This window comes from Lipomyces chichibuensis (assembly GCF_038497645.1).
Source record: "Lipomyces chichibuensis strain CBS 12929 unplaced genomic scaffold V1513scaffold_7, whole genome shotgun sequence".
Taxonomy (NCBI): Eukaryota; Fungi; Ascomycota; class Lipomycetes; order Lipomycetales; family Lipomycetaceae; genus Lipomyces; species Lipomyces chichibuensis.
In genome coordinates, this window is record NW_027117459.1 from 314,688 (window position 1) to 339,574 (window position 24,887).

The following is a 24,887-nucleotide window of genomic DNA, read 5'->3' on the forward strand; positions in this document are numbered from 1 at the left end:
GCGTGGCGACGGCATGGCGACGAACGCGTTTCTGCTACACTTTCTGCAACTCAATGAGACCATGACGGCACATCGCGGTAGGCACTTAATATGAAATGCAATACTGAACTGTGCCGGATAGCAGTATAGTGCTATTGGTTCAAGGAAATTTAGCGCAGTTCCAGAGATTGCACTCGTACACTCATGGTCTAACTAGCTAGTATCAATAATCATGCAATTATTCTATGGCACACGTATATACAATGCATAGTACAATGACTCTTCTCCTTTCAGATATAATACACTTCCGCCCTTTGTTGTAATCGGAACTGGGCACTGGTGATTATGCGACATTTGGAGCTGAGGACATAACCTTTTGCCGTAAAACTTAAGAATCGGTTAGCTGGCACTCTATAGTGCGGAATGAAATAATATGAGGAGTACCTTCTTCAACCATACGCAGGTTACCCATCTTGCCATTCACAATAGTCTCAAGATCAACGAGATTCTTCTGCAGCGTAGCGACCTTGTTCTCGTAGAATGCGATAGCGTCTTTCGGTTTCTAGCAATCTCATTAATATCACAGGCAAGAAAGAATTCACTTGTATGCTTACTTTCTCAACATAATATCCGGTCCCAATATCAACCATCACTGTCTCCACATCTTCGATTACCCCGGGAACGTATAATGAAGTAGTCAATGGCACTAGTATAGATTTGCCTGATCCCACAGATTAGCACTTACCAGATCTCCAAATGAAAGACAATGCGCTTACCTTTATTCTCTGCATGGAATGTCTTCTCGATAGTCCCAATACATTCCTTAAACTTCGATTGTGCTGCCCGTAGTTTTTGGAACGATTGTGAAAGGTGCTCGAGTTCTTGCTCTAGCTGTGACTTGACGTCTGCCAGCTGCTGTGCAGATAATGTTGTTAAATCGACTATAAAAATATTTAAAAATTAGCATACAGTGTGTTAATTGGCTCGGAGCACCAACATATCCCGTTCCCCCAACATTCGGTTCTCATGACGGAAGTAGTTGAATAAAAGTAGAAACCTACCGGTTTTTTGCTGTTCAGATGACATTATTAATTTATAACTGCAATCGAATACTCTGATCCTCAACAGCTCTATGAAAAATTGCAGTAAATTCAACTGTGGCCGGAATAGCTGCCGTCTGATGCAGGAAAAGTTAGATCAGTGATGAAACTTATGTTCTGCGATGAGCATCGAGTGACGTCTGCGCCTTCTACGAAATATTTTCTACATCATAGCATTACCTCAACGTTATCGACCCAAAAAGGTTGCATGTCCATAAAATGGATCCGGCCGAACAAGTAGAGGTATTTCGAATAGTTGATTATTAGACGGAAAGTTTCTAAAACAGCAATAGCGGTTATCAAAGCGAAGTCGTAATCTCTTCGGCAAAGACTATGGATTTTCACTGGACTATAACGAGCCCATAAGGTGCAACATGCATATATATCGACAGCTGTATCATAGCTAACTCACAATATCTAGTCAGCGGATCAAGTTTTCTTCCAAGCTTCGGAACGAATATTTAGCTGCAAGAGAACCTCTCCCACCACATATTGAAGCCAAACTGCCGCCACCATCACGATCAGCGAAACGCGAAGACACGACTCGAAAAGATATAAATCCAATATTAAACGAGTTAATTCCACCACCTCCGCCACCAGGTACCTTGTCTAATACATCAACGTCCACGGCGGTAGCAATTCGGCAAGGTGCAGGACTGTCAGGACAGGACACCGCTGGCGCAACGCAGTTCGCGCAAACCCAAACGCAACTAACAGTTCAGCAGCAGCGATCACAATCTGGAGCTGGTGGCTCAAGGGCATTGGCAGAACGCCGTGCGAATGTAGCGCAGATTAGGCCCGAATGGCACGCACCTTGGAAGCTCATGCGAGTCATTTCCGGACATCTTGGGTGGGTCCGTAGTGTTTGTGTTGAACCTGATAATCAATGGTTTGCAACAGGTGCTGGCGATAGAACAATAAAAATTTGGGATTTAGCGAGCGGCACATTGAAGCTCACGCTCACGGGCCATATTATGACTGTTCGAGGTTTAGCTGTCTCTCCACGGCATCCTTATCTATTTAGTTGCGGAGAAGACAAGATGGTTAAGTGCTGGGATCTGGAGCAAAATAAGGTCATTAGGCATTATCACGGCCATCTAAGTGGAGTTTATTCGCTGGATTTACACCCCAATCTGGATGTTCTTGTTACAGCGGGCCGAGATGCTGTGGCCAGAGTTTGGGATATGCGGACACGGATGGCCGTGCACGTCTTAAGTGGACATAAGGCCACCATTAGCTCTGTCAAGTGCCAGGAGGCGGATCCGCAGGTTGTTACGGGCAGTATGGACACACAAGTTCGATTGTGGGACTTAGCTGCAGGTAAAACACAGACAGTACTCACCCATCACAAGAAGTCGGTTCGTGCGCTCACGATGCATCCCACGGAATTCACATTCGCAAGTGGTAGTGCGGACAATATCAAACAATGGAAGTTCCCAGAAGGCGCATTTATGCAAAATTTCGAACCTGCACATAATGCGATTGTGAACACCCTAAGTACCAACAGCGATGGGGTGATGTTTAGTGGTGGCGACAACGGAAGTATGGCTTTTTTCGATTGGGAGTCCGGCCATAAGTTTCAAGAGATGGAAGGGACTGCTGTACCTGGATCTTTGGATGCGGAGAATGGCATATTTGCTAGCACATTTGATCATACAGGGTTGCGCTTGATTACATGTGAGGCGGACAAGAGTATAAAGATCTGGAGAGAAGATCCGGAGGCCACCCCGGAAACTCATCCTGGCATTGAATGGAAGCCTAAAATCGGACGGCAAAGATACTAGGCCCTATACGAAAGCTTGTTGTTAATTTACTCTTGTTGTGATTGTTGAAGAAACTGAAACTATATGGACTATAGCGTGTTTCGTATGATGGTTGACGTGACATGTAAATACTGTAGAATTTGATATACAAAGCTGCTTATCGCATTGTTTTCCGTTCCTTGCCATGACGAATTATCGCTTTCGACTATCAGGGACATTCTCGCCACCGCGTTCAGCCTTAACTTTCGTCAGCGCTGCCTCAAGACGCGCTGATTGCTCTATGCGCGATTTCAACGTTAGTATCACGTCTTGTCAGTGCCAAAGACACGTATATAGCTTACTAACTGAATCAGAGTAATTGTCCTTGGCAATCTTGAGATCGTCAACAATGGCGCCGGTCAGTAACCGTACTGATTCTAATGACGCGCGCAGTAATTTCAATGTAGCTAGTTCATCTCGCTGCTTGGACATGTCGAGTGACGAATAGAGGGAGCGACCACTACAATTGGCCTTTATCAGGATAGCCCAGAATGATTGAAACACACGAATAGCGTATTATTTCCAATTGGCAGTTGCTATATATCGTTGACGGAAGATTCACTTTAGTTCACTGTATTGCCGAATTGTGCGATAAATTGTCGAAGGCACTAAGGGGTTTGTACCCATTTCAAGCCGCACGACGCGTCGAGATTTCCGCATTCTTGTAAAGCGTCGAGCAGCCCCTGGATTGCTTGCTTCTTGACGGCCACAACTTTGATCACCAACGTCTCATCCACTCTAGCCATATAATATAAGTTGCAATGGAATCCAGAAAGCGCAGAAGTCTGCCAAAGACTGCGCCTACGCCTCCGGGAGCCAGTTCGGCTACAGCTCCTGCGTCCGAGACTTCCATCAGGCGTGGTCGTGGCCGGCCGCCAAAGGCACGGTCAGAACCCGAGATAAAAGTTGAACTAACGCCTGATTCGCCGACGCCTAAACGTGGAAGATCACGGAAACAAGCTTCAGCGCCACGGGAGGCAACTGTCGAAATGTCGTCCCCAAAAAGCCGCAAACCAAAGAATACGGAGGGTATATCATCGCCGCGGTATGTTGATGCCGCTGCGGTCCAAGGAAGCTCTATCGTTGGTACGCCAAGGACACGATCAGAGTCGACGTGCTGTGAATTAGGTCACACGTCGACACAGTCTCAATCGAGCAAGAGGATGATCCCACATGATGACGAAATTAGCAGCTCCTTGGTCGAAACACCGCCGCCGAAACGTGCCCGAAAGTCAACGCGAACTCGCTCAGAGACACGGAAGAGCAAGTCAATGGACAAGGCTACTCCAACAGGCACTCCTAAAGCAGGAGAGAAGGATACCCTTAGCCAAAGTAAAGGTACACCTCGGAAGCAAACAAAAGCATCGAAGTCTTCGTCAAGTAAGACCATAGGAACGACTATATCTACTACTCCACAGAAGCGGCGTAAGACGAGTACGGGAGACGATGCCACATGTGCCAGTACCCCTAAGTCCGAAAGGCAAGTAGCGACGCCAGTGAAAACGAATCCTCATACACCTTCCAATAAGGCGTGAGTTACATTCTCCTTGCTGATTCATATGGCGTAGCTAATATATTAGCCGAACACTGCATTTTGCTCCTCTCACAATCACTCCCCTTTCAAGTCGCATGCTCAAGGCTCCAGCAGCTAGCAGCCCTCTGACTCCCCATGTTTCTGCGAGATCACGATTACACGCCGCCGCAGCGCCTGAAGCGCTCCCATGCCGCGAGCGTGAATTTGAGGAGATCCAGACGGCGTTAGAGAGTGCCATTATCGAGGAAACTGGCAGTTGTATTTACGTTAGCGGTACGCCTGGTACGGGAAAGACTGCAACTGTACGCTCTGTTGTCAGATCTCTCAAACGGATTTTCGCCTTTCGGTTCGTTGAAATTAACGGTATGAAAATCACGCAACCAACTCAGGCATACGCTCTACTTTGGGAAGCGATTTCCGAGCAACGCGTGGCTGCAGCTCATGCCTTACGATTCCTAGATGATGAGTTCCAAAATAACAAGTTCATTACGCAGCCAGTTGTTGTCTTGATGGACGAACTTGACCAACTGGTAACAAAGTCCCAGGATGTCATGTATAATTTCTTTAATTGGCCTAGTCTTCCGAATTCCAAGTTAATTGTGGTCGCCGTTGCGAATATCATGGACCTGCCAGAACGCACACTGTCGAATAAAATTTCCAGTCGACTGGGCTTGACAAGAATACAGTTTGCCGGCTATACGCATACGCAGCTGCAAATAATTATTGAGGCGCGACTGAAAGACATTCCCGGAAATATAGTGTTACCAGAAGCAATTGAGTTTGCGAGTCGTAAGGTTGCTAGTGTGACTGGAGATGCTAGACGAGCATTGGATATTTGTCGCCGGGCAGTTGAGATTGCGGAACAAAGTGGTGCACCGCCGACGCCAACAGCTAAGTCCACGAGAGGCGAGAAGGCATCTGGGATGTTCACGCAAAAAGTTACGATCCAGCATATTCGCAAGGCAATCAATGAGTCGACTAGTTCACCTGTCTTCCAATTCTTACCATCATTGCCACTTATCTGCAAACTTATCATAACAGCATTGATTCAACGATCACGAACCAGCGGAGTCGCAGAAAACACGCTGGATTCAGTACTTGAGATCATGAACGTCAAGTTACGTAAATTTGGTGGTTTGGCAGCGAGCGAGCAGATTCTCTTTGGACCGAAATTTGCTGTTGATTCGACAGACGCCTTGTCCAAGTTCCGATACCTTAATCCAGATGAGTCGATTCTGGGGACGTCCTTCAGAGTAAGTGATGGATCCGTTACTAGAGCGAGAGGATTTTTAAGAGGTGTCGCAGAACTGGTTGAAAGTGGTATTTTGTTTCAGCAAAATGGTCGCGGAGAAAGGAATAGAAAGATTAGGCTCAATGTTAGCGAGGTGGATGTCAAGGCGGCGCTCAAAGATGATCCAGAAGTGGGGACGATGCTAGGTCATTAATAGTGCTGTAATGAAGCGTGATGGGTATTTGTATATTATTAGGTTGATGTGCTAGTTAATGCCGGCTACATATACGTCTGGCTATTGAAACGCGCAATTCAGTAGTTGCTTCTGGACAGTTATCATTTTAGTCAGCCAGCAGAGAGCCGATTAATATAACTCAGCTAACCGTAGTAGCTGAGCCTATTCATTTTCATTCCGACAGCGTATCTCTAGACGACATGACTTGTCAAGTACACTAAGGCGGTCTTCCATGAGCCGTTGAGCGCATGGCACTAGCCAACTTAGGCCCTGAAAAACAAAGAACGCGAATCAAGTCATCATGCTTATGGCAATTCTCTGAGTTGGACTGTGAATCCCTGACAGTTTCCATAAAACGTAAAACTGACAAATGCACTGATGGGTTGCTCCTCACGATTCAGAGGCTGGTCTCAATTTTCAAACCCCTAGTTAGGCTTGACCTTGACCCGTTAGCCATCATAGTTTGCGCAACCCGCAATTTGCTCGACATTGAGTTACACAAAAATATAGAATCAAGCAAACGTGCTAGTTCTATTAAAAAAACGATGTTGACAGGACTCGAACCTGCAACCTCCGGAAGATGTCAAGGCATTCTTCACCGAAATCCGATGCGCTCACCATTGCGCCACAACACCAATGAATAAGCAAATCTTCTCCGTTACCCTGCCAATACCCAGAACAGAACACCATTTGGAAAGTTGTGCCATAAGCGTTGCAGCTTTTAGCAATGAGCGGATTTGGGATAAGGGACTGTTCGAAATGTATATTGTGCCTCTGTTATTCACTATCTGGTGTCAGTAAGTGTGCGCCGCCAATTTATCCAGCTATTTGGGTCAAGCTTGCATTGTTATAGACATATAATGAGCAATTTCAGAATATATTTTTAAAGAAACAGTGAATGTATTCTTAGTAGCAACATTCAATGGCACGTATCGTCGTTGGCATAATGTCATAATGTCCAAGCCGTATATCTGACGTAATCGACTTTCGCCGACGAAATGAAACTTTGTCACGCAAGCTCCAGCACGGATAGACACTATTAACTGCTGGAAATAACGAGAACATGGCAGAACGCGTGTGGTGTAGCCAGATCAATCCACTAAGTAAATATGCGATGGCTTGAAGTAATGAAAGTGCTAGGGGAAAGTATGCACACATTATTTATTGGAGAACCGGGCGTGGAGAAGTTCGGAAGGGCACATGAGTCATGGACCCGTCTCGGGGAACGATTGACTGTGGGGCTCAGGGAACTGCGTTTCAGCACGGCCTCAATAGAGTTGTCAAGATACTGGCACTAGAATGTAAATGGAAAAAGACAAGGAAATTGCAGGGCTATATGTGTTGCTAGAGGCCACAAACCTGCAGCTGTATGTATTCTGGGACTCTATCGCACCTCCGCTTTTAGTAAGGATGAATAGATGACATAAAACTGGTTATTCTTATTCTGGGCGTACTTTCACCATAGAATGGGAACATATTGACAAGATATTGCACCCTAGCAGCTTCCGCTTGCTCTAGCCAGTCCCCACAATAAGTAGCCCTATGGAGTAGGGCGATGAAATTCAGACCGCCAACACAAATACCCTACTCTGCGCTATTGGCGACAAAACCACCACATATTTGATAGTTTGCGTTGTGAGTAAAATATCTTTCGGTGAGTTTCCGATCACACGGACAGTTCACAGCGAACTAATACTTCGCTGGCTTCCGTCCGCTTACGCATGTTTTAGAAAAGTCTCGTCTTCAATTTTCTCTGGCACTTCCAAACTGCTGCCTTATATCTCTTGTATAATTGTTTACGAGCCCATGCAGTTACAGTCCAGGAATTTATTAACTATCTTAATTATTTGTGTCTTCCGCAACTTCTAATTGTTTTGGTGTGTCCCTTCTCCAACCCGACTGCCCGATGCCACAACCAAGCACAATGAGGTCGTCGTTCTCCAGGCTCAGCTCGTCGACCAGCGTTCTCACGTCACCGCCCGCGACCCCATTCTATCCTGTTTCGCGGGAATACTCCCCTGTCGCTCCCACATCATCCTCATCCATTCGCTCGGCGTCCTCTACCACAGCGGCGGTCTCATCATTTTCTGGCTTCAGTCCACTCGCAGTTCCCAACGGCACTTCCTCACCCACCGCTGCTCCGTCTCGTCAGAAAGCAATTACAATAGACACCATGAATCAGTACCTGCGGCGTGCTGACTATGCTGTCCGAGGTCGACTTGCCATTCGTGCCGAAGAGCTGCGGGAGTTACTCGACAAGGGCGAAACGTCGTTACCGTTCACGGAAATTATCAACGCCAACATTGGTAATCCCCAGGCCATGGACCAAAAGCCTATTACTTTTTTTAGACAGGTCCTCTCGCTAGTGCAGTATCCTCAGCTCTTGGATAACGAGTTCGCCCACAAAATTTTCCCGAAAGACTCACTTGAGCGTGCCCGTGTTCTGTTGAATGAAATTGGCTCGATTGGCGCGTATTCACAGAGCCAGGGCGTTCCATACATTAGGAAGTCTATCGCGAAGTTTATCGAAGGTGTGTTTGGTGGATTAATTGAATTTACGGTCTCATACTGACATTTTTGCGTAGAACGTGATGGTTTCTCCGCTGACCCGAATGACATTTATCTTGCCGGTGGTGCGTCTTCTGCTGTCAGCTCTCTGCTCACTACCATTTGTGGTGGTCCCGAGACTGGCGTCATGATCCCAGTGCCTCAGTACCCACTGTACTCCGCGACACTGACAATCGCAAATGCCACTCCGATTCCTTATCTGCTAGACGAAACCACTGGCTGGGGAACTGACACAAAGTACATTGCTTCAGTGGTGAAGAATAGCATTGCTAAGGGCGTCGATCTAAAGGCCATGATTGTCATAAATCCATGCAACCCTACTGGGTCGTGTCTTTCACACGCTGAGATTAAGGACATTATCACCCTTGCAGCGGATAACACCTTTATGATTATTGCCGACGAAGTATACCAGACAAATATCTACGAAGGCGAGTTCCACTCGTTCAAGAAGGTTCTACGAGAACTTCAGAGAGATTTCCCCGACAAGTATGATAATGTTGAGCTGGCGTCGTTACACAGCACCAGTAAAGGTATGGTTGGCGAGTGCGGCCAGCGCGGTGGTTACATAGAACTTGTCGGCTTCGACGAGCAAGTGCTCGAGCAGTTGTACAAGCTTGTTAGTATCTCGCTGTGCCCTGCTGTGTCTGGCCAAGTGCTGACGGAGCTCATGGTTAATCCCCCTAAGCCTGGTGACGAGAGCTATCCAGTCTACAAGGCGGAGTATGATGCGATTTATAAGGCTTTGAAGGAGCGTGCGTACTCGCTTTTCAATGCTTTCAAGGAAATGGAAGGTGTTTCATGCCAGGAGCCCAAGGTCTGTTTGAACTCTATCCATTTGATTTTGTCCTGACCATTGGCTAACATATATTAAGGGTGCCATGTATTTATTCCCCACCATTAGCATACCACCAAAAGCCATTAAGGAAGCTCAAAGGCAGAATGAGGAGCCAGATCAGTTTTACTGTCTCGAACTCCTTGAACAAACCGGTGTGTGTGTCGTTCCTGGCTCTGGTTTCGGTCAGAAAGATGGGACGTACCATTTTCGCACGACCTTCTTGGCACCTGGTGAAGAGTACGTTCGAAAAATTATTGCATTTCACATGGAATTCCTCCAAAAGTATTCATAGAGTCCCTGTGGTGTCGTTATTTGTTTTTCTGGAAGTTTTGTTTAACTGATTGCCTTAATTTTTTTGGGTGTGTGTAAAAGTTGAAGCATATTACCTTGCGTGTTTCTCTATTGTTAGGAATTGGGGGAGGGGTTCAGGGGCTCACATTAAAAATCAATGAAGTATTTTATGCATGTACGTTTATGCACTTCCTTTTCGGTTGGATGTGATGACGGCGACCAAAAATAAATGAAAAGTTATCGTTGTTTATCGTTTGCTTATTCTAAGTCTTCGATTTAGCATTATCGGTTCCCGATCACCTCAACTTAGATTCTCGTAATTGCGGATATTTAAGCCATAGCCTCGCCTCAATTCTCAACTATGAACGCATTATTCTTGTTAATGATACTTAAACATATAAATTAACGTATGTACAAGTAAGGGCAATAAACCCAAAGATGTGTTAACCTGTCCCATAAAAAAAATCAGTACATGCCATCGCCATGTGTATATGTACATCTCTATCCTTTCCCGTGCAACAACCTTTTATCCACTTCATGTATCTGGCCTCTTTCTTACTTTTTTTCCAACGGCTTGCCAAAACCCCAGACTTTCTGATCTCCTAGCCGTCGCTTCTTGGCCTCTTCGAATAAAACGTGTCGTTTAGCTTTATTTAATCAGTTAGAACTCTCATGCTCCATTAAATGTAGAAAAAACTCCATTCATATACATCCGAGAAATGCTACTCATGTACAGGAGTGATGTACTAACCAATGGGATCATAACGAATCTGCACCATAGGTGGCGCTTGTCGTGGGCGATACATAGCCTTCATATACCCTGTCGCGGCCGTCGAAACAAGTTTCACGAGAGTCAAACGTCCTTTCTGTTCTATGTTATTGAAACCGAAAATGTTAACCATCATTTGTTCTTTTTAACATTGGCAAACCTCAACGGAGGTTTGTCCTGAAATATAAGCGCATAACTCACTTTTCGCCATGAATAAAGAAACTATGGTAGATCAATTGCTATATTTCTCGGAAATCCCAACAAAGATACTTCCAATTGCTGTACCCGCAAAGGCTCTGTATAAGGCTTGCAGTGCTCTGCTGGTGCCCAACGACAACGTCGGGACAAAACTTCGTGCTGACGGGTACGGGATATTTCGCTCGAGCGTATATTATGTCACTAACTTTTCAACCCTTACCCAACGTAGATATGTCGTTGTAAGACATGGTCTGAGGGGTCATGACAATTGATAGGCCATATAATCGAATATATACTACTTTCTATAGATACAATTCATACATGTACTGGTCATTAACAACAACAAACTGTAAATGTCGTACACTAATCCTTGGCTAAACTAATTATTTCACCATTGGAATACGGAAAGAACATATCAGCAGTACAAAAGGCAAAGCAACACACCAGTCCCATGCACAGAACAATCATAGTACATATAACAACGCTGTTCTTCTCATTATATCTCTATACTCCCCCTTTCATCCAAAGGTATAGCGAATGACTGTTTATGACGGTGATGCAGTTAACTAGATGGCGCGGCACTTGGCGACGGAGTGCCGGTCGCGCTATCGCCATCACCCCCACCAACTACAGCTCCTCCTCGTCCACGCATCCCTCGGCCACGGCCAATAGTGCGACTGCCGCCGCTGATGCGACCACGGTGAGATTCTCGCCTAGGGGCGCTTTCGCTTTCGCTACCCGACCGCCATGATACGCCTCGGCCGGTACCACCGAATCCTCGGCCGCTACGTGACGCACTGTCGCTGATTGGTGTGACTTTCCCGAGTTTCTCTTGGTCTACCCGTGGCAATGCGGCCAAAGCATTTTCCTGCGTATCGAAATATACATATGCAAACTTCTTGCCGGTCTGTGCGATACGGATAAGTACAGAAGTGATGTGAGGCTGGTCCTCTGCCGCGAAGTAGGTCTTCAGTGTTTCTTCCGAATCGTCTGCTCGAGCAACCCATAGTCCAGGACGTCGCGGCTCCCGTGGCAAGTCCCTTTCATCTCCAGCCTTCGCTACAATTTCAGCTGGTGGCGGTACTACTCCACTGATCTTGCCTTCCGCAGGGGTCTCACCCGGAGCCTCGACAGGTAGATCCGAAACCTTCTCCTCTGATTTCTCCGCGGGGCCAGAGGCAGCCGCAGCCTTCTCTGGCATTGGTGCAGCCGTTTCTGCAGGTGCAGGCGTAGAAGATTTTGGTCGATCGGCAGATTTCTGCGGCAAGGCTGCGGGAACAGCTGGTGCAGGAGTCGTTGCCGTCGGCAAGACACCGTTGTTCGCTGGCGACGGACCTTTTCTCGGCTGCGAAGGTTTAGGAGCGGATTTCCCAGTAGCAGCAGCAGGTGCGCTTGCCGGCGTTAAATTCGCGCCGGGCCGTCGGTACTTGAAATTGAAACCCTCAGACTTCGTCTCAATCCCAATCTTACCATCTTTAACATCGAGTACCAGACTACCATACGAAACATCGGTGAGATTGAAATGCCACATATTTCGAAACCCTATGTTCGCTGACTCTTCTCTTTCCATCTCGCGTTCTGAGACGGCCTGAGCACTCGTCGGCATTTTTTCTATCATGTTCAGCGCATTTTCAATGAGTTGTTTCTGAGTGGGGTTATTCGCGATAACTGGCTGCACTTCACCCTTGACGATATCCCAAACATCCATGAATTGTGCGCGTGCTCCAGCAAGCTTGCCACGGAAGTAATCATATGTAGGATTGACTGCAAACTCGTTGTAGCTGCATCCGTATCTGAAATGAAGCCCCCCAGATATGGAGAAATCGGCCTTTATCGACAACGCAAGCTGCGCTAATATTCCTTCACGAGCAGGCGAAGCATGCGTGACTAATATCCGAGTCTCCGTCTCATCAAACACTCGAGCCGCTGTATCAATCAACTCGCCGATTTGCAGTAGAGTAGTCCAAGTTGTACCGCCACCACCGGCAATAGTAGTTCGACCAGATCCATTGTCGAAGAGCTTGTGCATGACCAGTGCGCCTCCCAATCCTAACAGTCTGAACTTGACGCCATTACCAGTGTCGATGCTGCGACTAGAGTGTTCATCGACAACGAACAAGTTATTGACCTTATATTCGCCGGATCGAAATTTTTCCAGAACGGAAACGTCTTCGCAGGCGCCATGGACAGTGTAAACCGGCACATCAAACTTCATCTCTCCAGACAGGAACTGATAGAGCTGTGAAATTGGACGCGAAGTCAGATAGTGGCGAAGTGACTGTGATTCTTGGGGTAGGGACCTCGCATCGAGCAATGGCGAGTACTGAGCAACATGGCGGAGAGTTCTGGTAACTAATTAGAATCCGCCGCATTGATATGTAATTCGTCATACTAAGATGACACAAATGGGAGCGCTCATACTTGTCAGTGACCTTGGGCACACTGTCCCGGTCGTAGAAACCAAAGTCTCCAGTGTGGATGATGAACGACGCGTTATGTTCCTTGGCAAGCTGATTTAGAATCGATAGCTGGCCTAAATAATGCTAACATTAGATCGCGTTCTAATTTATTTTATTTTCAGATTACTTGAAGACATTGTGCCGATAAAAATGCATGGATGTTACTCCTAAATCTTGCCCGTACACTCAGGTCACAAAAAACTTGACTTACCTCGGACATCAGCAACACAGAGAATTCTGGCCTTATCGCCAACATTGAGCACCTGGGGTGTAGCTCCGTTCGTAGTCTACATTAAGATCAAATAGTCAGTCTCAGATTGCCTCTACAAAATTTGAGCGCGATGTGAATTCGCATAGCTAAAGCGCAATACACTTACAGCCATGATTCTCGATTCAAAACTGGTTCTCTGACTAAAACAATTTCCTTAATCAGAAATAATTGCAAATATGCAATCCACCAAAGCAATGTATTCGGCACGTGAATGTGAGTGTCAACAATAGAATAGAGCACGGTCAGGGGATTTATGCGTGCAAAAGGGGGGTTCGATATTTCTCGCGCGCACAGAAGGTCTTCCAAAAAGGTTCTTCGCCCAGCAACGCGAATAAACTTGTTTGGGCTAGGGTATTCACTTTGTTTTGAAGACAGCAAGCTAGGGTCTTGTAGAGCAGAGACTAACCCCTGGATTCATCGAACAGAATGACTTACCGCTAGGGGACGATGCGATTTTCCCGCAGTAACTTAAATTGTATAATATGAGGGCTCATAGAACAGATATAAAGTCTACCTAATTCATCCCCTGGCTGGCCGTAGGTAGTTGGTTTCACTGATAATTAATAATATCTGACTCGATTTGGGATGCGGCGCGGCGCGTGTGAGCTTTCCTCGTCGTGATTTGTTCCTAAACCCTGGTGAACAGAACTTATCGTTTCTCTCCACAAACCATTCCTATCCGTCGAAAATTTTTCTACTCTACATAAGAAATGACTGTTACTCTCCCTTCAACTTTTGATGGTAGGTGTTGCATTTCTATTAACAATGCAGCTGTTATACAATATGGTCTTGACAACCAACAAACTAACAGCTTGTTAGAACCCGTTCTCCTGGGTGTCATTGGCGGTACTGGCTTATACCATCTCGAGTCACTTACTCCGGTGGCTCGTCTGACCATCAGCACTCCATGGGGCCACCCTTCCTCCCCCATCACGATTTCTCGCACCAAAACCGGTTTCCCGATCGCGTTCCTTGCCCGCCATGGAGTGCACCACCAGTTCAACCCAACCGAAGTCCCCTCGAGAGCTAACATCGCCGCCCTCAAGTACATTGGCGTGAGAGCTATCATTGCTTTCTCAGCCGTCGGCAGTCTACGGGAACACATTAGACCCAGAGACTTTGTCCTTCCGACACAAATCATTGATCGCACCAAGGGCATCCGACCATCTACATTCTTCGAGAGCGGTATGGTCGGACATGTCGCCTTTGGTGATCCTTTTGACGAGAAATTGGCGGCCGTTATCGCAAAGGCTGCCCCTATTTTAGAAGGTAATGGTGTCAAGCTGCATACAAAGGCGACCGAGGGCAAGGACCTTACGCTCGTCTGCATGGAGGGCCCTGCCTTCAGCACCCGTGCCGAGAGCCACATGTACCGAAGCTTTGGAGCCTCTGTTATTAACATGTAAGCTTGTCTGTCATCCCAACTTTGTATTTGGCTTACTTGAATAAGGTCGTGTATCCCCGAGGCCAAGCTCGCCAAGGAAGCCGAGATCTGCTACCAAATGATTTGCATGTCCACCGACTACGATGCTTGGAGAGAAGGCGAGGAAGCTGTCACTGTCGAGACAGTTGTTGGCCACTTGAAGGCCAACTCCCAGAACGCGCACAATTTTACCGAGGCGATCCTGGACCATCTTGAAGATGAGATCAAGGCTGGTACTGTCGGTCGCAGTTTGGAAGGCTCGATGAAGTACTCCGTGTCGACTGCGCCTTCTCAGATCTCCAGAGCAATGCTGGAGAAGATGCACTATTTGTTGCCTGGATACTGGTCTTTAGAGTAGATGCAAACAATGATGGCCAGTAGACTACTGATGGCTGTGTCGCTATGGAAAATAGATGTAGAAAGTATGCTTGTTATGATGACCAAATAACTGGCTAATGATCGCGAGGGAATTGTATAGATATCTGCGGTGTCGTCATAACGTAAAATATTTTAAGAATTATTTGTTTCAGGCCATCGGCCATTATGACTGTTCTAATAAATACAGTTGATAATTAAAAATATACATACGAAAGTATTTGAAAACTATTTACATATTGACCTAATATCACATACCTTATAATATAAGGAAATGCCATCCAAAACTGTATCTCATCTAATATCGTACACATCATCTACCGAATAATGACTTGCTAGTGTGAGTATGATACGCTGCTTGCTGTCGTTGCTGTTCCTGTTCCTGTTGCTGAGGGTGATAATGATGATTATGATTGTCTCCACCCTTATTCCACATTCCACCGCGGCCGCCTCGACCCTGCCCCCCTCTACCTCTTCCCCCGCCACGACCACCACGACCGACGCGATTGATTTCACTAGCTGCTTCAGCCGCGGCTGCTGCTTCCTGCCTCTGCATTTCCAATTGCACGCGCTCGCTCTCAGCTGCCCACCAGGTCGCAAACTCCTCTTCCTCACGAAGTTCCTGGAAACTCTTCTTTTGTGTAGCTTTGGCAATCATGATTTCCTGCTCTGTCCTTTGCTGTTTAATAATATCCGCCAACGAGAATTGAAACTCAACCACCGGCGACTTCGCAACAGACGAGGACGTAGCGTTCGACGCGCCAACGGCCCTAGAGATCGATCCCGACCCACTTGCATTTCTGACTGGCGTCTGTGGAGTCGGGGATCCCTTTCTAGAGTTATTCGCTGTCGACGCGCCCGAGTTCAACCCGCTCGATAATGCCGAGGGCGTACCACTCGGACCACCAGCAGGCAGTTTCTTCTTGAGCACTCCCAGCCCTGAACTCATATTCTGCGCTGCCGTTGTCGCGAACGAAGTCTGGGGCCCCATAGGAAACAATTGCGGTGACGACAGAGCATTTGTATCATCACCACCTGCCTTCATGAGCGACTTGGCACGTATATCAGCTTTTATCGGTGTTTGCCATGGCGTTGAGGAAGATGCTGACTTGATACTCGTTGGCACTGCTGCATTCTCCGATTGCTGACGCTGTAGTTTCTTACGTTCTTTCTGCGAAATCTTGGTGTGGTCCTCGACGGGCTTGGCTTCAAGCTTTGCCATCGGCATAGAAGTCGACGACGACAATGATCCGACGGCAGGCGAGGACGAGGATGCCTGCGACGTTTGCGGAGAGGACAAGTCTTTCCATTTTTTCTGCTGCAGCCCTACCGAGATTTTCGAAATTGAGCTTTGGGCCTTGGCTTGCAAATCCGCCTGCGAGATTGCAGATCTGAAGTCTACGGGCGCGACCTTTGACGCAACTGGTGCCCAGGGCAGACCGTTTGATGTACTGGGATGAGGGTCGAACGCATGCTTGGTGCCAAGACTGCCGCCGGGTGTTGACGGGAGTGACCCATGCGGCGTGACATTTCCCGCCAGATAGTCCTGCCGATTCGGAGTAGAAGACAAAACGTTGTCATTGAATGACCCATGCACAACCCGACCCATAGGGGAGTCATATAACCCCCCACAACCCGGCGACGACGCTAGTGTAGTTGCCGACGATGCCATAGTCGACTTTGATTTCCCTTTCACAACTGTCCAATCAGGCTCCGGTTCATCTTCCATATCGAAGATAAAATCGGCCGGCTGACTTGAATGGCGTAACATGGGACTGACCGTCTGCGTCGATGTCGGTGCTTCTTTCGAGCTCCGACGCCGACGACGATGATGGTGGTGCAAGCCGTTTCCACCACTCGCACTTCCACTTTCAGACGGCCGACGGTCGAAAGCTTTTCCGTTCAACGGACTAGGCAGTGATGATTGCTGTACAGAAACGTAACTCGATGGCAACGATGTTCCGAACCCAGACACGAGTCGGTCCCTCTCCTTTCGCCTTGCTTCAGTGAGCGATGGATGGCGTTCTTCCAAAAGGTCAAGCATCAATCCTGATTTGCTGATCGGCAATTTCTCGATTTGCTTCTCCCGAACCACTTTCTCTAGGTCGCCCATTAATGGCTCATCCAATGATCCAAGGTGACTACAGATAATATTAGAAATCATAATCAAACCGCAGCGAAGAAACATACCCGTTTTCAAGCATGCACTCCAAGTTCATGGAGATGTATTTCAACACCGATGTCTTCAAGCCCTCAGCCGAATACAAGTCAGCCTCGGCGAGCAAATCCGCCGCATTCCGCACATTCACTACCACCCCCGTTAGTCCGCATTACTTACCGGACCAAGAGAAAAATACAAAGACATACCGTAATTGCGCAAGACTGCCTGACACACTTGGGTCAGCTTGTCGATCAATAGTTCATTCGACACCGCCAAAACCTCCAATACGAACTCGAGAAATTCGGTCAAGCTCTCGGCGCGCTTGCCATTGAACAACACGTTCACATCTTTGCCATACATAAAATCGAGAATAATTTTGAATACGGGATAATGCACGTGCCTCATATCAACAGACTTAGCATTCTTCGTCGGAGGCGAGCTAGCTAACTCGTAGTCAGATGCAGTGAACGTGGGAACAGGGGCCGACCATCGCATAGCCGTCAACGTCTCAAAAAACTCTGACCGAGAGGATAATATAACAGAATGGCACCGCACATCCCGATCTTGCAATTGTACGACCATATCAGTCCACTCTTCAGTCACCGGATCCTCCACAGCGGCAGACACATCACTTGAGAGTGACTGCGGCGGCTTCTGGAGGAAATACACTGCCGAGGACAAGCTCTTCAGTTTCAGCACGCTCGAGAGCTTAATCAGGTCTTGCTTGGCTGCGAGAAAGCGCTTCGCGACTTGGGCTTTACTAGCGAATCCTTCCCATGTTGGGAGTAGGAAATCCGTATAAGCAAAGTACACGAAAGTCAAAACCGCCAACAACCCTGCGTTCGAGAATCTAAGAACTGATTTACCGCCAGTAACGTAGTACTCGAGCCCTTCAACGTGCTGATCCCGCGAGATGAGACCAATGAGAATCGTACTTCTTGCGCCGATAATGATTTTGTTCACAGGAATCAGGATATCCTCAGCTTCATGGGACACGAGATACAAATCGTATCCGCCGCTACCTACCATCTCTAGCTCTTCGAACCGTTCAAGTAATATGCTCGGCAGATCTTCGTCCTGTAACAACTTGAGAGTGCTAAAATATGTCCGCGGCAGTCTCCGTTCACCAACGGACTCCGATGACCGTTGCGAAACCACTGACTGCGAGTCCTCGACATCGTCGTCGTACAGTTCGACAAACGCAATCAACCGCTCAACGTCGTCCGCCAGATCATGTTCATCAATATTGATCGGCGGCGGAATCGAATCGCTCCTGACGGCAGCAAACGCGCCGAACATGTTGCTCCGCACGCTCACAACCTTGGTCAAACGCGAGATTCTAGTAAACTTGAATTCGGAGACTTTCCCATGCGAATCTTTTGTCGCTGCTCGCTTCGTCTTGCGCCATACGCTCCCGGACTCGGTGCAAATGATGACAGACCCATCCTGTCCGACATCTAAATCGCGAACGGCAAGATGCTTTCGTCGGAGTGACCACACGTTCTGCGGCTTGACGGATTTCGAGAGTACGTTCGGCTTAGTGTTTTCGAGCGACCTGCCGTCAAGCTGGAAACTGTATACGTCACCCAAGGAACTCAAAGCGCAGACTGTGTGCCCCCCGGAAACGACCTTGATGATCGTGTTCTTGGCATACATACCCCTCGGTCGAAAAACCGAGAACTGATCCGCAAACCTTTCGAGTGGAAAATTAACCTTAAAGTACCCGCCGTTGATATACACAATCACGTCGCAATTCGCGAGCAAACATATCGTAGCAGTATCAATCGCAGTTGCCATCTTGACAGGTGCGGGAAGGGACGGGACTTTGCGAGGGTACAGTTCAACTGCGGAGCCTTCGCTGGTTGGAAACCCGAGTTGCCCGACGTTCTTTCCCCACATGAACAAATCCCGCTCTGTGAATGCGACCGAATGCACTCGAGATGCTGCAACACCGATGATGTGCTCACGTTTTAGGCCTGCCACGATTTTACGAGGTGAATGCTGCACGGGCTCATCTTGCGGCTTTTTGGCCTCGACGGGATACCCTAGCTGTCCAAATTTATTTGATCCCCATGAATAACAATCACCATCCGCAGTGACAACAAGCGTATGATCTTGACCAAGACCGACCTGCGTTACCTGCGAGTTCCCGAATTTCGGGAGATTCTTGAAAGTGAATTGCGTGCCGCCGGTAGCAAAACCTAATCGTCCACCGTTTCCAAATCCACAAATATACAAGTTATCTGTCGCATCCGTTGTCAAGACAACAGTGTGTAGTTTTGACATTTGCACGTCCCTGATCCATAACTCACGGAACCGCTCGACAGCCGGCTCATTTCGACCCTCGGCCCTTGGCCGCTCGAGGTGGACCCGCTCGGGGTTCGCCCGATCATCACTGTCGTGGAACCCGAGTGTGTGATTCGCGTTCGAGCCAAACGTGAACAACTCCGACCCGCCAACATCCAGGTCTAGCGGCAAAGGGTTCGTGCCCTCGATTGTCGAATTGAGGACGTCAAACGGAGAATTTCCCTCCCTGTCTTTCACACGAATACTATCGGAGTTCGAGCTAATCAATAACTGTCCGATCGCAACATTTCCTGAATACAACGCCCTATGCAACGCCGTCCACCCGCTCTCGAGATCTGTGGCGAGGATATCGAGGCTGGGGACTTGGAACAGTGCATTGACAAACTCGATCTTGTTCTGCGAACACGCCAGATGCAAAACCGTACGGCCGTACTCATCTGTGCGATTCACTTCCTTCGCCGCACTATTTCCGGCGCGCTTGCCATCTGTCGCGCCCAAGATGTTTTCGACAAAGGCTTCGAACGACTGTATATCATCCTGGTAATAAAACTTGAACAGATTATGCGCCATGAACCAGACCTATGTCGCTCACCGAGAACTGTTCCTGACGAAACAGAGCTCTCGATGAGGTCAGAGGATATCAAACGAAATCGGATGAATTCGCTCTTGTCCTCTGTCGGAGAGGTGAATTGTGGACTTTAAGTGAAGCAAAACGGATGGATAGAGGGTTGCGAATGCCGATTTACTCTCCTTGAGAGATAAACGGCAATAATCGGACGTCTGTGATCAATATTAAACACTGGACTTTGCCTAGTGGTATAATGTAACGTAAGATACCTTCAGTAAATCCGAATGACGCCCAAATCACACGGCAAGCAAAACGCAAATAAATTGATCTAGACTGATTGAAGCACTCTAGATCGGTTGTCGACGTTGTATTCGCACCGATATTATTGGTCGCGATGATCTTCCTTACTCAAAGGTTAGCTAACGCCACGCGTATAAGAGACTTAACTACTGTAACCCCAACTAAACGTATTAAACGAACCTTCTCAAGCGCTTTCGATAATAAGCTTATTCAGCGTTGGCTTTCAATTGCCACGTTCTGAAGCGCAACAACGAAATGTGCTCGATTGGCGAGTGTAATCTCACAAGGAAATCACTAATTGCGCTTAGCCAATATCTTGCAAGTTGTAAGCACTGTCGAGAAAGTATCTTCAATGCCAACGAAAATGATTTGCGCGAAGAATAGGAGCGTGTTAAGGACAACTCAGCAGCAAGTTAACTAGTTGGATCCGTTGATGAGTCTAAAAGGTGCAGCATGTGCCCGGACTAGAAGACGTCGAAGAGACGCCTTGTAAGCGGATTAGCCGCACAGTTGAGGCAGGATTCGTTAGCGACCTAACAGGTCGATCCAGTTACACAGCACCGAGTAGCTAAACTCTATTTACTCTCGCTCAAAGCTAAATTGCCGGGGCATTTCGAGCGCGTCTGAACTTCGAAGTTTTCATTTTGCAAGGATATAGTTGCACATTTTCATCGAAATGGGTGTTTGGACGCCATTGGGCAGTATATGGCGCTCGCATATATGCGCGCCGTCGCTATTCGTCAGAAGCTCTGCGAAGCCAGCAAGTTCAATGATTTCTAGATCATTAAATCGGTCATCATCATCGCAACATTTCGCACACTTGACACGCTCTGTACATACCACACCGTCAAGGAATATTAAATCTTTACTCGCAGATTCTCGGTTGTGGATATGGCGCCGTCCAACGACTTCAACTCCGTTCTTCTCCGCCAACACATCCGTTCGCACTTTCCAGTCCAGTCTAACTCGCAACACCCGCAGCACGCAATTCCTTCAAAAGCGCTTCTATCAACACTGGTACAACCGCCAAACCCCTTTCCAACGTCTTCTCTTCACCTTCAAAAGCCTCTCCTTCGCACAAGTATGCTACGGTCTAATCGGCGCCTTTGTCGTCCTCTACGCACTTAAATCCCTCGTGCCGGGCTTTCCAAAGCTATTCTACTACGGCAGTGGGTCGCCCTGGTACACGCCGATAACCTGCATGTTCGATCACGCTAATATCGGGCATTTATTTTCAAACTCGCTGTTTCTATTTTGCCTGTCGACGATTTTCCCGTACGGCATCAAGAGTACAGCGACTATCGCGATCTTCCTCGTGGGTGGGTTATCGGGGTTACTGGTCTCGACGATGCTCGCCCGACATAACGAGCAAAAGGCACTGGAAAAAGGGTATTTTTCACGTCATGGATTTGAACGGCATCGCGCGGTTATGGGCGCTAGCGCAGCTATCTACGCTTTGAGTGAGTTTTACGACGATTTGTCATTGGGTTAGTTTAGATCTGGCCAAGGCTGACGAGATTGTGATAGCCGCTGTGCAGACGTTTATTGACCCGTTTGGAAGGATCGCGTTGTACGGCATTATCCCGATGTCGAACTGGATGTTCTTGGCCGGCATTGTTACGTAAGTCGTGAGTGCTATCTCATGATAGACATCAACTGATATGAACATATCGTAGTTTTGATTTATTCGGCGTCCTACGGAACCAAGCGCTGTCGGCCCAAGGCTCCGTTCCCGTCGGTGTCTCCTTCATTGACAACGCAGGTCATTTAGGCGGGTTTGCGGCGGGTGTGGTCGCCTACGTTCTCATGCGCAGATTTAGATTTCTCAGACGCGGATTTGACTTTTAGTTTCTTGTATATAATAGTGCTCCACAGCTTGAAGACTTGTATAAACGCTAGATAATTCATATCAATATCCATAACATAAATATGTATCGAATCTATTGTGTGCTGCAGAACCTTCATCACGTTGCAGATGTGCTAATTTACATCCTAAAATATTGCGCATGCGTCAGCAGCAACCCGATGAGAAGACGAAAACAAGTTCCAATTCATTTTCCATTATACATAATTTCAATGCAAATGTATATATAGTTTATACAATACTCTAATAACTCAAACTCCAATTTTTACGCTATCCCATAGTATATCCGGCATAATATGAAGAAACGCTTTACAAAAGACCAACTTACTTCGCCTCAGGAGTACCAACAATGAAGTCGACACCCTTCTTGATATTCGCGGCGAGTCCAGTGTAGGCAACCTCGAGGAGGCCCTTCTCGTATTCACTCACTCCAGTGAGGACGTTCGTGATCTTGACCGCACCAGATGGCTGTATACTACGTTAGCTTTGCAACAACCAGACAATTGAATTAAGGTTACGTACGCCGAGCTCGACAGGGACGGAGAAAAAGTCGAGTCCAGGGGTAACGCTCTTGACTGCGTCTCCGCCAGGGATACCAGACAGGTACACGAACGTGTTCTCAACGACACCAGTCTCACCAGCAACAGCCTTCAAGATGCTCTCGACGAAGCGGAAACCGGCGTGCGCCATTGAAAGTGTCGCGGAGCCCTTGCCTTCCTTTGCCTGCACGACCTCGTCACCTCCAAATTGAATCCGGTGGACCAGCACATCCCGGTCAGAGTCCGTGATCTCAACGGCGGGTTCAGAAAGTGACAAGAGAGGGACGATGGTGTCACCGGAGTGACCGCCGACGACAGGGATCTTGAAGACAGAAGGATCAGGCTTGCCAACAACAGCGGCGGTGAAGGTCTCGGATCGGACGACGTCAAGGGTAGTGACACCGAACAGCTTCTTGGGGTCGAAGACGCCATGCTTCTTAAGGACCTCGGCGGCTATGGGGACGGTGGAATTCACGGGGTTGGAGATGATGAGGATGAAGGCGGAGGGAGCGTATAGCGCGATGCCAGTGATCAGATCACGAACGATACCAGCGTTGATGTTGAAGAGGTCTAACAGTGGATTAGATAGGAGATCACAGAGTATCTTCCAGTGATATTGAGTATTAAAGCCATAAGCCAGTGACACGTGGGGCACATCGCGGATCTGGCGCGGTCACGCGGAAGATCGGCATACCGGCCATGGACGAGCGGCTAAATGCTAAAGCAGATAAAAGAACAAAAGTACGCACCATCACGGGTCATGCCGGGCTTGCGCGGAATACCGGCAGGAATAACAACGACATCCGCTCCGGTAAGGGCGGCCTTGAGACCGTCATCGGCAGGAAGGTAGCCGGTGACCTTGGCCTTGGTGGAGATGTGGGACAGATCAGCGGCGACGCCAGGGCTGTTGACAACATCGTAGAGAGCCAGCTCGTCAATGTAGGGGGACTGGGATGTCAGCAGCTAGGATTTTAACCGGTCAAATAGAGTAGGATGACTTACAAGCTTGAGGAGGAGGGACAATGGCTGGCCAATACCTAGGCGCAGTTGATTAGCATCTTTAACCCCGCAAACAAGAACCCGACGAGCGAGACCGATAGATCGGACTTACCACCACTGGCACCGGCGACGACGGCTTTAACCATAATGCTTGAGTAAGTGCTTGTGGGGGTAGAGTTGTGTGAGCAAGTGGGTGAGAGGAAGCAGAAGAAAGACAGAGGAGATTCAAGGACTATCGTAGCTCGGTGGTGGGGAGACGGGGCAGATATACGCGACGATGGGGAGGAACTTTAGGATAATGGCGCAAGCGGCGAGTAGAATGTGCACAGTACAGCACGCAGAAAGCAAAGCCCCGGGTTTGTTGAGCCCGGGAAAGTACTCAGCCCTTACCCAAGCATGGACAGGCTAGTCTTATTCCACCTTAATGAACTTCAGCACAGCCCATTATTATTATTTCTGTCTCATCAGTCAGCTGCATGCTACTGAAATTACTATAGATACTCCACGGTTTCTCACGCTGTTGTAGTTTAGTACGAAATCATCCGGCCCCCGAGGATTGGCAATCATCGGCCTCGGCAGAAACAGGGCACGCGCTCTTCGCGGGTTCAAGGCGGGGGACTACGTTCCGACCACGCGTTGCCGGTTCCGGTCCGTTTTCGCTCTCTTCGCGGCTTCTATCCGCGATAGTGAGTCCACCTTGTCAGCTCGAATGTGCCCACCAGGTTCCCGACGCTTCCTGGCCCCTGAACGAAATTCCTGGTCAGCCGCAATGTCAATGTCGAACGATGCTGATGTGTCAGTCTGGCCGGTATTTCGTAGTATCATTCAATTTTCTTGTTCCTTGGGTGTACTCTGTTCCGAGAAGAAGTGCATTTGTCTCGAGATTGCAGTATAGCCGCCGCATCGACGTGGCTGAGTACAATATGGCTGGATTCCGGATAGTAAAATCGGGTCAAAGTTAGTCGGACGGCATCGGATAAAGTTGTACCTTGAGCAAACTTGGACCAGGGTTAAGACTTTTGTGAAGTGGCTTCAGTCGATATATATCTCGCTAAGATTCGCGGTCTCGGACATGCTTC

General features: G+C 48.0%; 10 protein-coding genes and 1 non-coding gene across 11 annotated transcripts; 5 read left to right on the forward strand and 6 right to left on the reverse strand.

Annotated features, from left to right (window-relative positions):
• Window positions 1-195: 195 nt before the first annotated feature.
• Window positions 196-1,304, reverse strand: V1513DRAFT_440760 (Prefoldin). Its single transcript, XM_066897413.1, has 6 exons — window positions 1,260-1,304; window positions 1,041-1,156; window positions 756-920; window positions 594-700; window positions 424-541; window positions 196-366 (listed from the first exon to the last, which is right to left on the reverse strand). Exons 2-6 carry the CDS (start codon window positions 1,063-1,065, stop codon window positions 323-325), a joined length of 459 nt encoding a protein of 152 aa, XP_066754887.1. The 5' UTR covers window positions 1,066-1,156; window positions 1,260-1,304; the 3' UTR covers window positions 196-322.
• V1513DRAFT_440764 (WD40-repeat-containing domain protein) lies at window positions 1,049-3,026 on the forward strand. The gene is made up of 3 exons (XM_066897414.1): window positions 1,049-1,322; window positions 1,373-1,446; window positions 1,501-3,026. Exons 1-3 carry the CDS (start codon window positions 1,299-1,301, stop codon window positions 2,861-2,863), a joined length of 1,461 nt encoding a protein of 486 aa, XP_066754888.1. The 5' UTR covers window positions 1,049-1,298; the 3' UTR covers window positions 2,864-3,026.
• A 563-nt stretch (window positions 3,027-3,589) lies between these two features.
• On the forward strand, window positions 3,590-6,056 carry V1513DRAFT_440766 (P-loop containing nucleoside triphosphate hydrolase protein). Its single transcript, XM_066897415.1, has 2 exons — window positions 3,590-4,412; window positions 4,462-6,056. The coding sequence occupies exons 1-2, from the start codon at window positions 3,643-3,645 to the stop codon at window positions 5,858-5,860; spliced, it is 2,169 nt and encodes a 722-aa protein (XP_066754889.1). The 5' UTR covers window positions 3,590-3,642; the 3' UTR covers window positions 5,861-6,056.
• A 368-nt stretch (window positions 6,057-6,424) lies between these two features.
• Window positions 6,425-6,516, reverse strand: V1513DRAFT_t33. The gene has a single exon. It is a non-coding gene; the product is annotated as a tRNA-Arg (tRNA).
• Window positions 6,517-7,507: 991 nt separating this feature from the next.
• V1513DRAFT_396933 (pyridoxal phosphate-dependent transferase) lies at window positions 7,508-9,901 on the forward strand. Its single transcript, XM_066895397.1, has 3 exons — window positions 7,508-8,412; window positions 8,467-9,263; window positions 9,322-9,901. Exons 1-3 carry the CDS (start codon window positions 7,788-7,790, stop codon window positions 9,574-9,576), a joined length of 1,677 nt encoding a protein of 558 aa, XP_066754890.1. The 5' UTR covers window positions 7,508-7,787; the 3' UTR covers window positions 9,577-9,901.
• On the reverse strand, window positions 9,823-10,742 carry V1513DRAFT_440771 (mitochondrial 54S ribosomal protein bL33m). The gene is made up of 3 exons (XM_066897416.1): window positions 10,546-10,742; window positions 10,327-10,446; window positions 9,823-10,222 (listed from the first exon to the last, which is right to left on the reverse strand). The coding sequence occupies exons 1-3, from the start codon at window positions 10,553-10,555 to the stop codon at window positions 10,131-10,133; spliced, it is 222 nt and encodes a 73-aa protein (XP_066754891.1). The 5' UTR covers window positions 10,556-10,742; the 3' UTR covers window positions 9,823-10,130.
• V1513DRAFT_483730 (uncharacterized protein) lies at window positions 10,743-13,625 on the reverse strand. Its single transcript, XM_066900426.1, has 4 exons — window positions 13,379-13,625; window positions 13,213-13,288; window positions 12,964-13,075; window positions 10,743-12,887 (listed from the first exon to the last, which is right to left on the reverse strand). The coding sequence occupies exons 1-4, from the start codon at window positions 13,382-13,384 to the stop codon at window positions 11,105-11,107; spliced, it is 1,977 nt and encodes a 658-aa protein (XP_066754892.1). The 5' UTR covers window positions 13,385-13,625; the 3' UTR covers window positions 10,743-11,104.
• A 96-nt stretch (window positions 13,626-13,721) lies between these two features.
• Window positions 13,722-15,301, forward strand: V1513DRAFT_483731 (nucleoside phosphorylase domain-containing protein). The gene is made up of 3 exons (XM_066900427.1): window positions 13,722-14,013; window positions 14,092-14,674; window positions 14,723-15,301. The coding sequence occupies exons 1-3, from the start codon at window positions 13,983-13,985 to the stop codon at window positions 15,051-15,053; spliced, it is 945 nt and encodes a 314-aa protein (XP_066754893.1). The 5' UTR covers window positions 13,722-13,982; the 3' UTR covers window positions 15,054-15,301.
• On the reverse strand, window positions 15,241-20,398 carry V1513DRAFT_440779 (uncharacterized protein; the record flags this gene model as incomplete). The annotated part of the gene is made up of 3 exons (XM_066897417.1): window positions 17,438-20,398; window positions 17,261-17,378; window positions 15,241-17,211 (listed from the first exon to the last, which is right to left on the reverse strand). Coding segments are annotated over exons 1-3 (4,613 nt in total), but the record flags the coding sequence as incomplete, so codon positions are not given.
• Window positions 20,399-21,041: 643 nt separating this feature from the next.
• On the forward strand, window positions 21,042-22,357 carry V1513DRAFT_440781 (uncharacterized protein). Its single transcript, XM_066897418.1, has 3 exons — window positions 21,042-21,866; window positions 21,934-22,027; window positions 22,083-22,357. Exons 1-3 carry the CDS (start codon window positions 21,083-21,085, stop codon window positions 22,252-22,254), a joined length of 1,050 nt encoding a protein of 349 aa, XP_066754895.1. The 5' UTR covers window positions 21,042-21,082; the 3' UTR covers window positions 22,255-22,357.
• Window positions 22,230-24,149, reverse strand: V1513DRAFT_440785 (lactate/malate dehydrogenase). The gene is made up of 5 exons (XM_066897419.1): window positions 23,921-24,149; window positions 23,812-23,846; window positions 23,559-23,757; window positions 22,793-23,379; window positions 22,230-22,738 (listed from the first exon to the last, which is right to left on the reverse strand). The coding sequence occupies exons 1-5, from the start codon at window positions 23,952-23,954 to the stop codon at window positions 22,595-22,597; spliced, it is 999 nt and encodes a 332-aa protein (XP_066754896.1). The 5' UTR covers window positions 23,955-24,149; the 3' UTR covers window positions 22,230-22,594.
• Window positions 24,150-24,887: the final 738 nt, after the last annotated feature.

Coding starts and splice junctions, on each gene's coding strand:
- V1513DRAFT_440760 (XM_066897413.1), bottom strand. CDS start 1,065: ATGTCATCTGAACAGCAAAAAACCG. Junction 921..1,040: donor ATCTGAACAGCAAAAAACCG/GTAGGTTTCTAC, acceptor ATATTTTTATAG/TCGATTTAACAACATTATCT. Junction 701..755: donor ATTCCATGCAGAGAATAAAG/GTAAGCGCATTG, acceptor CTGTGGGATCAG/GCAAATCTATACTAGTGCCA.
- V1513DRAFT_440764 (XM_066897414.1), top strand. CDS start 1,299: ATGGATCCGGCCGAACAAGTAGAG. Junction 1,323..1,372: donor ATCCGGCCGAACAAGTAGAG/GTATTTCGAATA, acceptor AAACAGCAATAG/CGGTTATCAAAGCGAAGTCG. Junction 1,447..1,500: donor GACTATAACGAGCCCATAAG/GTGCAACATGCA, acceptor CACAATATCTAG/TCAGCGGATCAAGTTTTCTT.
- V1513DRAFT_440766 (XM_066897415.1), top strand. CDS start 3,643: ATGGAATCCAGAAAGCGCAGAAGTCTGCCAAAGACTGCGCCTACGCCT. Junction 4,413..4,461: donor CATACACCTTCCAATAAGGC/GTGAGTTACATT, acceptor CTAATATATTAG/CCGAACACTGCATTTTGCTC.
- V1513DRAFT_396933 (XM_066895397.1), top strand. CDS start 7,788: ATGCCACAACCAAGCACAATGAGGTCGTCGTTCTCCAGGCTCAGCTCG. Junction 8,413..8,466: donor TATCGCGAAGTTTATCGAAG/GTGTGTTTGGTG, acceptor ATTTTTGCGTAG/AACGTGATGGTTTCTCCGCT. Junction 9,264..9,321: donor TTTCATGCCAGGAGCCCAAG/GTCTGTTTGAAC, acceptor ACATATATTAAG/GGTGCCATGTATTTATTCCC.
- V1513DRAFT_440771 (XM_066897416.1), bottom strand. Junction 10,223..10,326: donor GATTCGTTATGATCCCATTG/GTTAGTACATCA, acceptor GATTAAATAAAG/CTAAACGACACGTTTTATTC.
- V1513DRAFT_483730 (XM_066900426.1), bottom strand. Junction 13,076..13,212: donor CTGTGTTGCTGATGTCCGAG/GTAAGTCAAGTT, acceptor AGCATTATTTAG/GCCAGCTATCGATTCTAAAT. Junction 12,888..12,963: donor GTGCCCAAGGTCACTGACAA/GTATGAGCGCTC, acceptor ATTAGTTACCAG/AACTCTCCGCCATGTTGCTC.
- V1513DRAFT_483731 (XM_066900427.1), top strand. CDS start 13,983: ATGACTGTTACTCTCCCTTCAACTTTTGATG. Junction 14,014..14,091: donor TCTCCCTTCAACTTTTGATG/GTAGGTGTTGCA, acceptor ACAGCTTGTTAG/AACCCGTTCTCCTGGGTGTC. Junction 14,675..14,722: donor GGAGCCTCTGTTATTAACAT/GTAAGCTTGTCT, acceptor TACTTGAATAAG/GTCGTGTATCCCCGAGGCCA.
- V1513DRAFT_440781 (XM_066897418.1), top strand. CDS start 21,083: ATGGGTGTTTGGACGCCATTGGGCAGTATATGGCGCTCGCATATATGC. Junction 21,867..21,933: donor CGCAGCTATCTACGCTTTGA/GTGAGTTTTACG, acceptor AGATTGTGATAG/CCGCTGTGCAGACGTTTATT. Junction 22,028..22,082: donor TTCTTGGCCGGCATTGTTAC/GTAAGTCGTGAG, acceptor AACATATCGTAG/TTTTGATTTATTCGGCGTCC.
- V1513DRAFT_440785 (XM_066897419.1), bottom strand. CDS start 23,954: ATGGTTAAAGCCGTCGTCGCCGGTGCCAGTGGTG. Junction 23,847..23,920: donor CGTCGCCGGTGCCAGTGGTG/GTAAGTCCGATC, acceptor AACTGCGCCTAG/GTATTGGCCAGCCATTGTCC. Junction 23,380..23,558: donor GCCCGGCATGACCCGTGATG/GTGCGTACTTTT, acceptor ATCCACTGTTAG/ACCTCTTCAACATCAACGCT.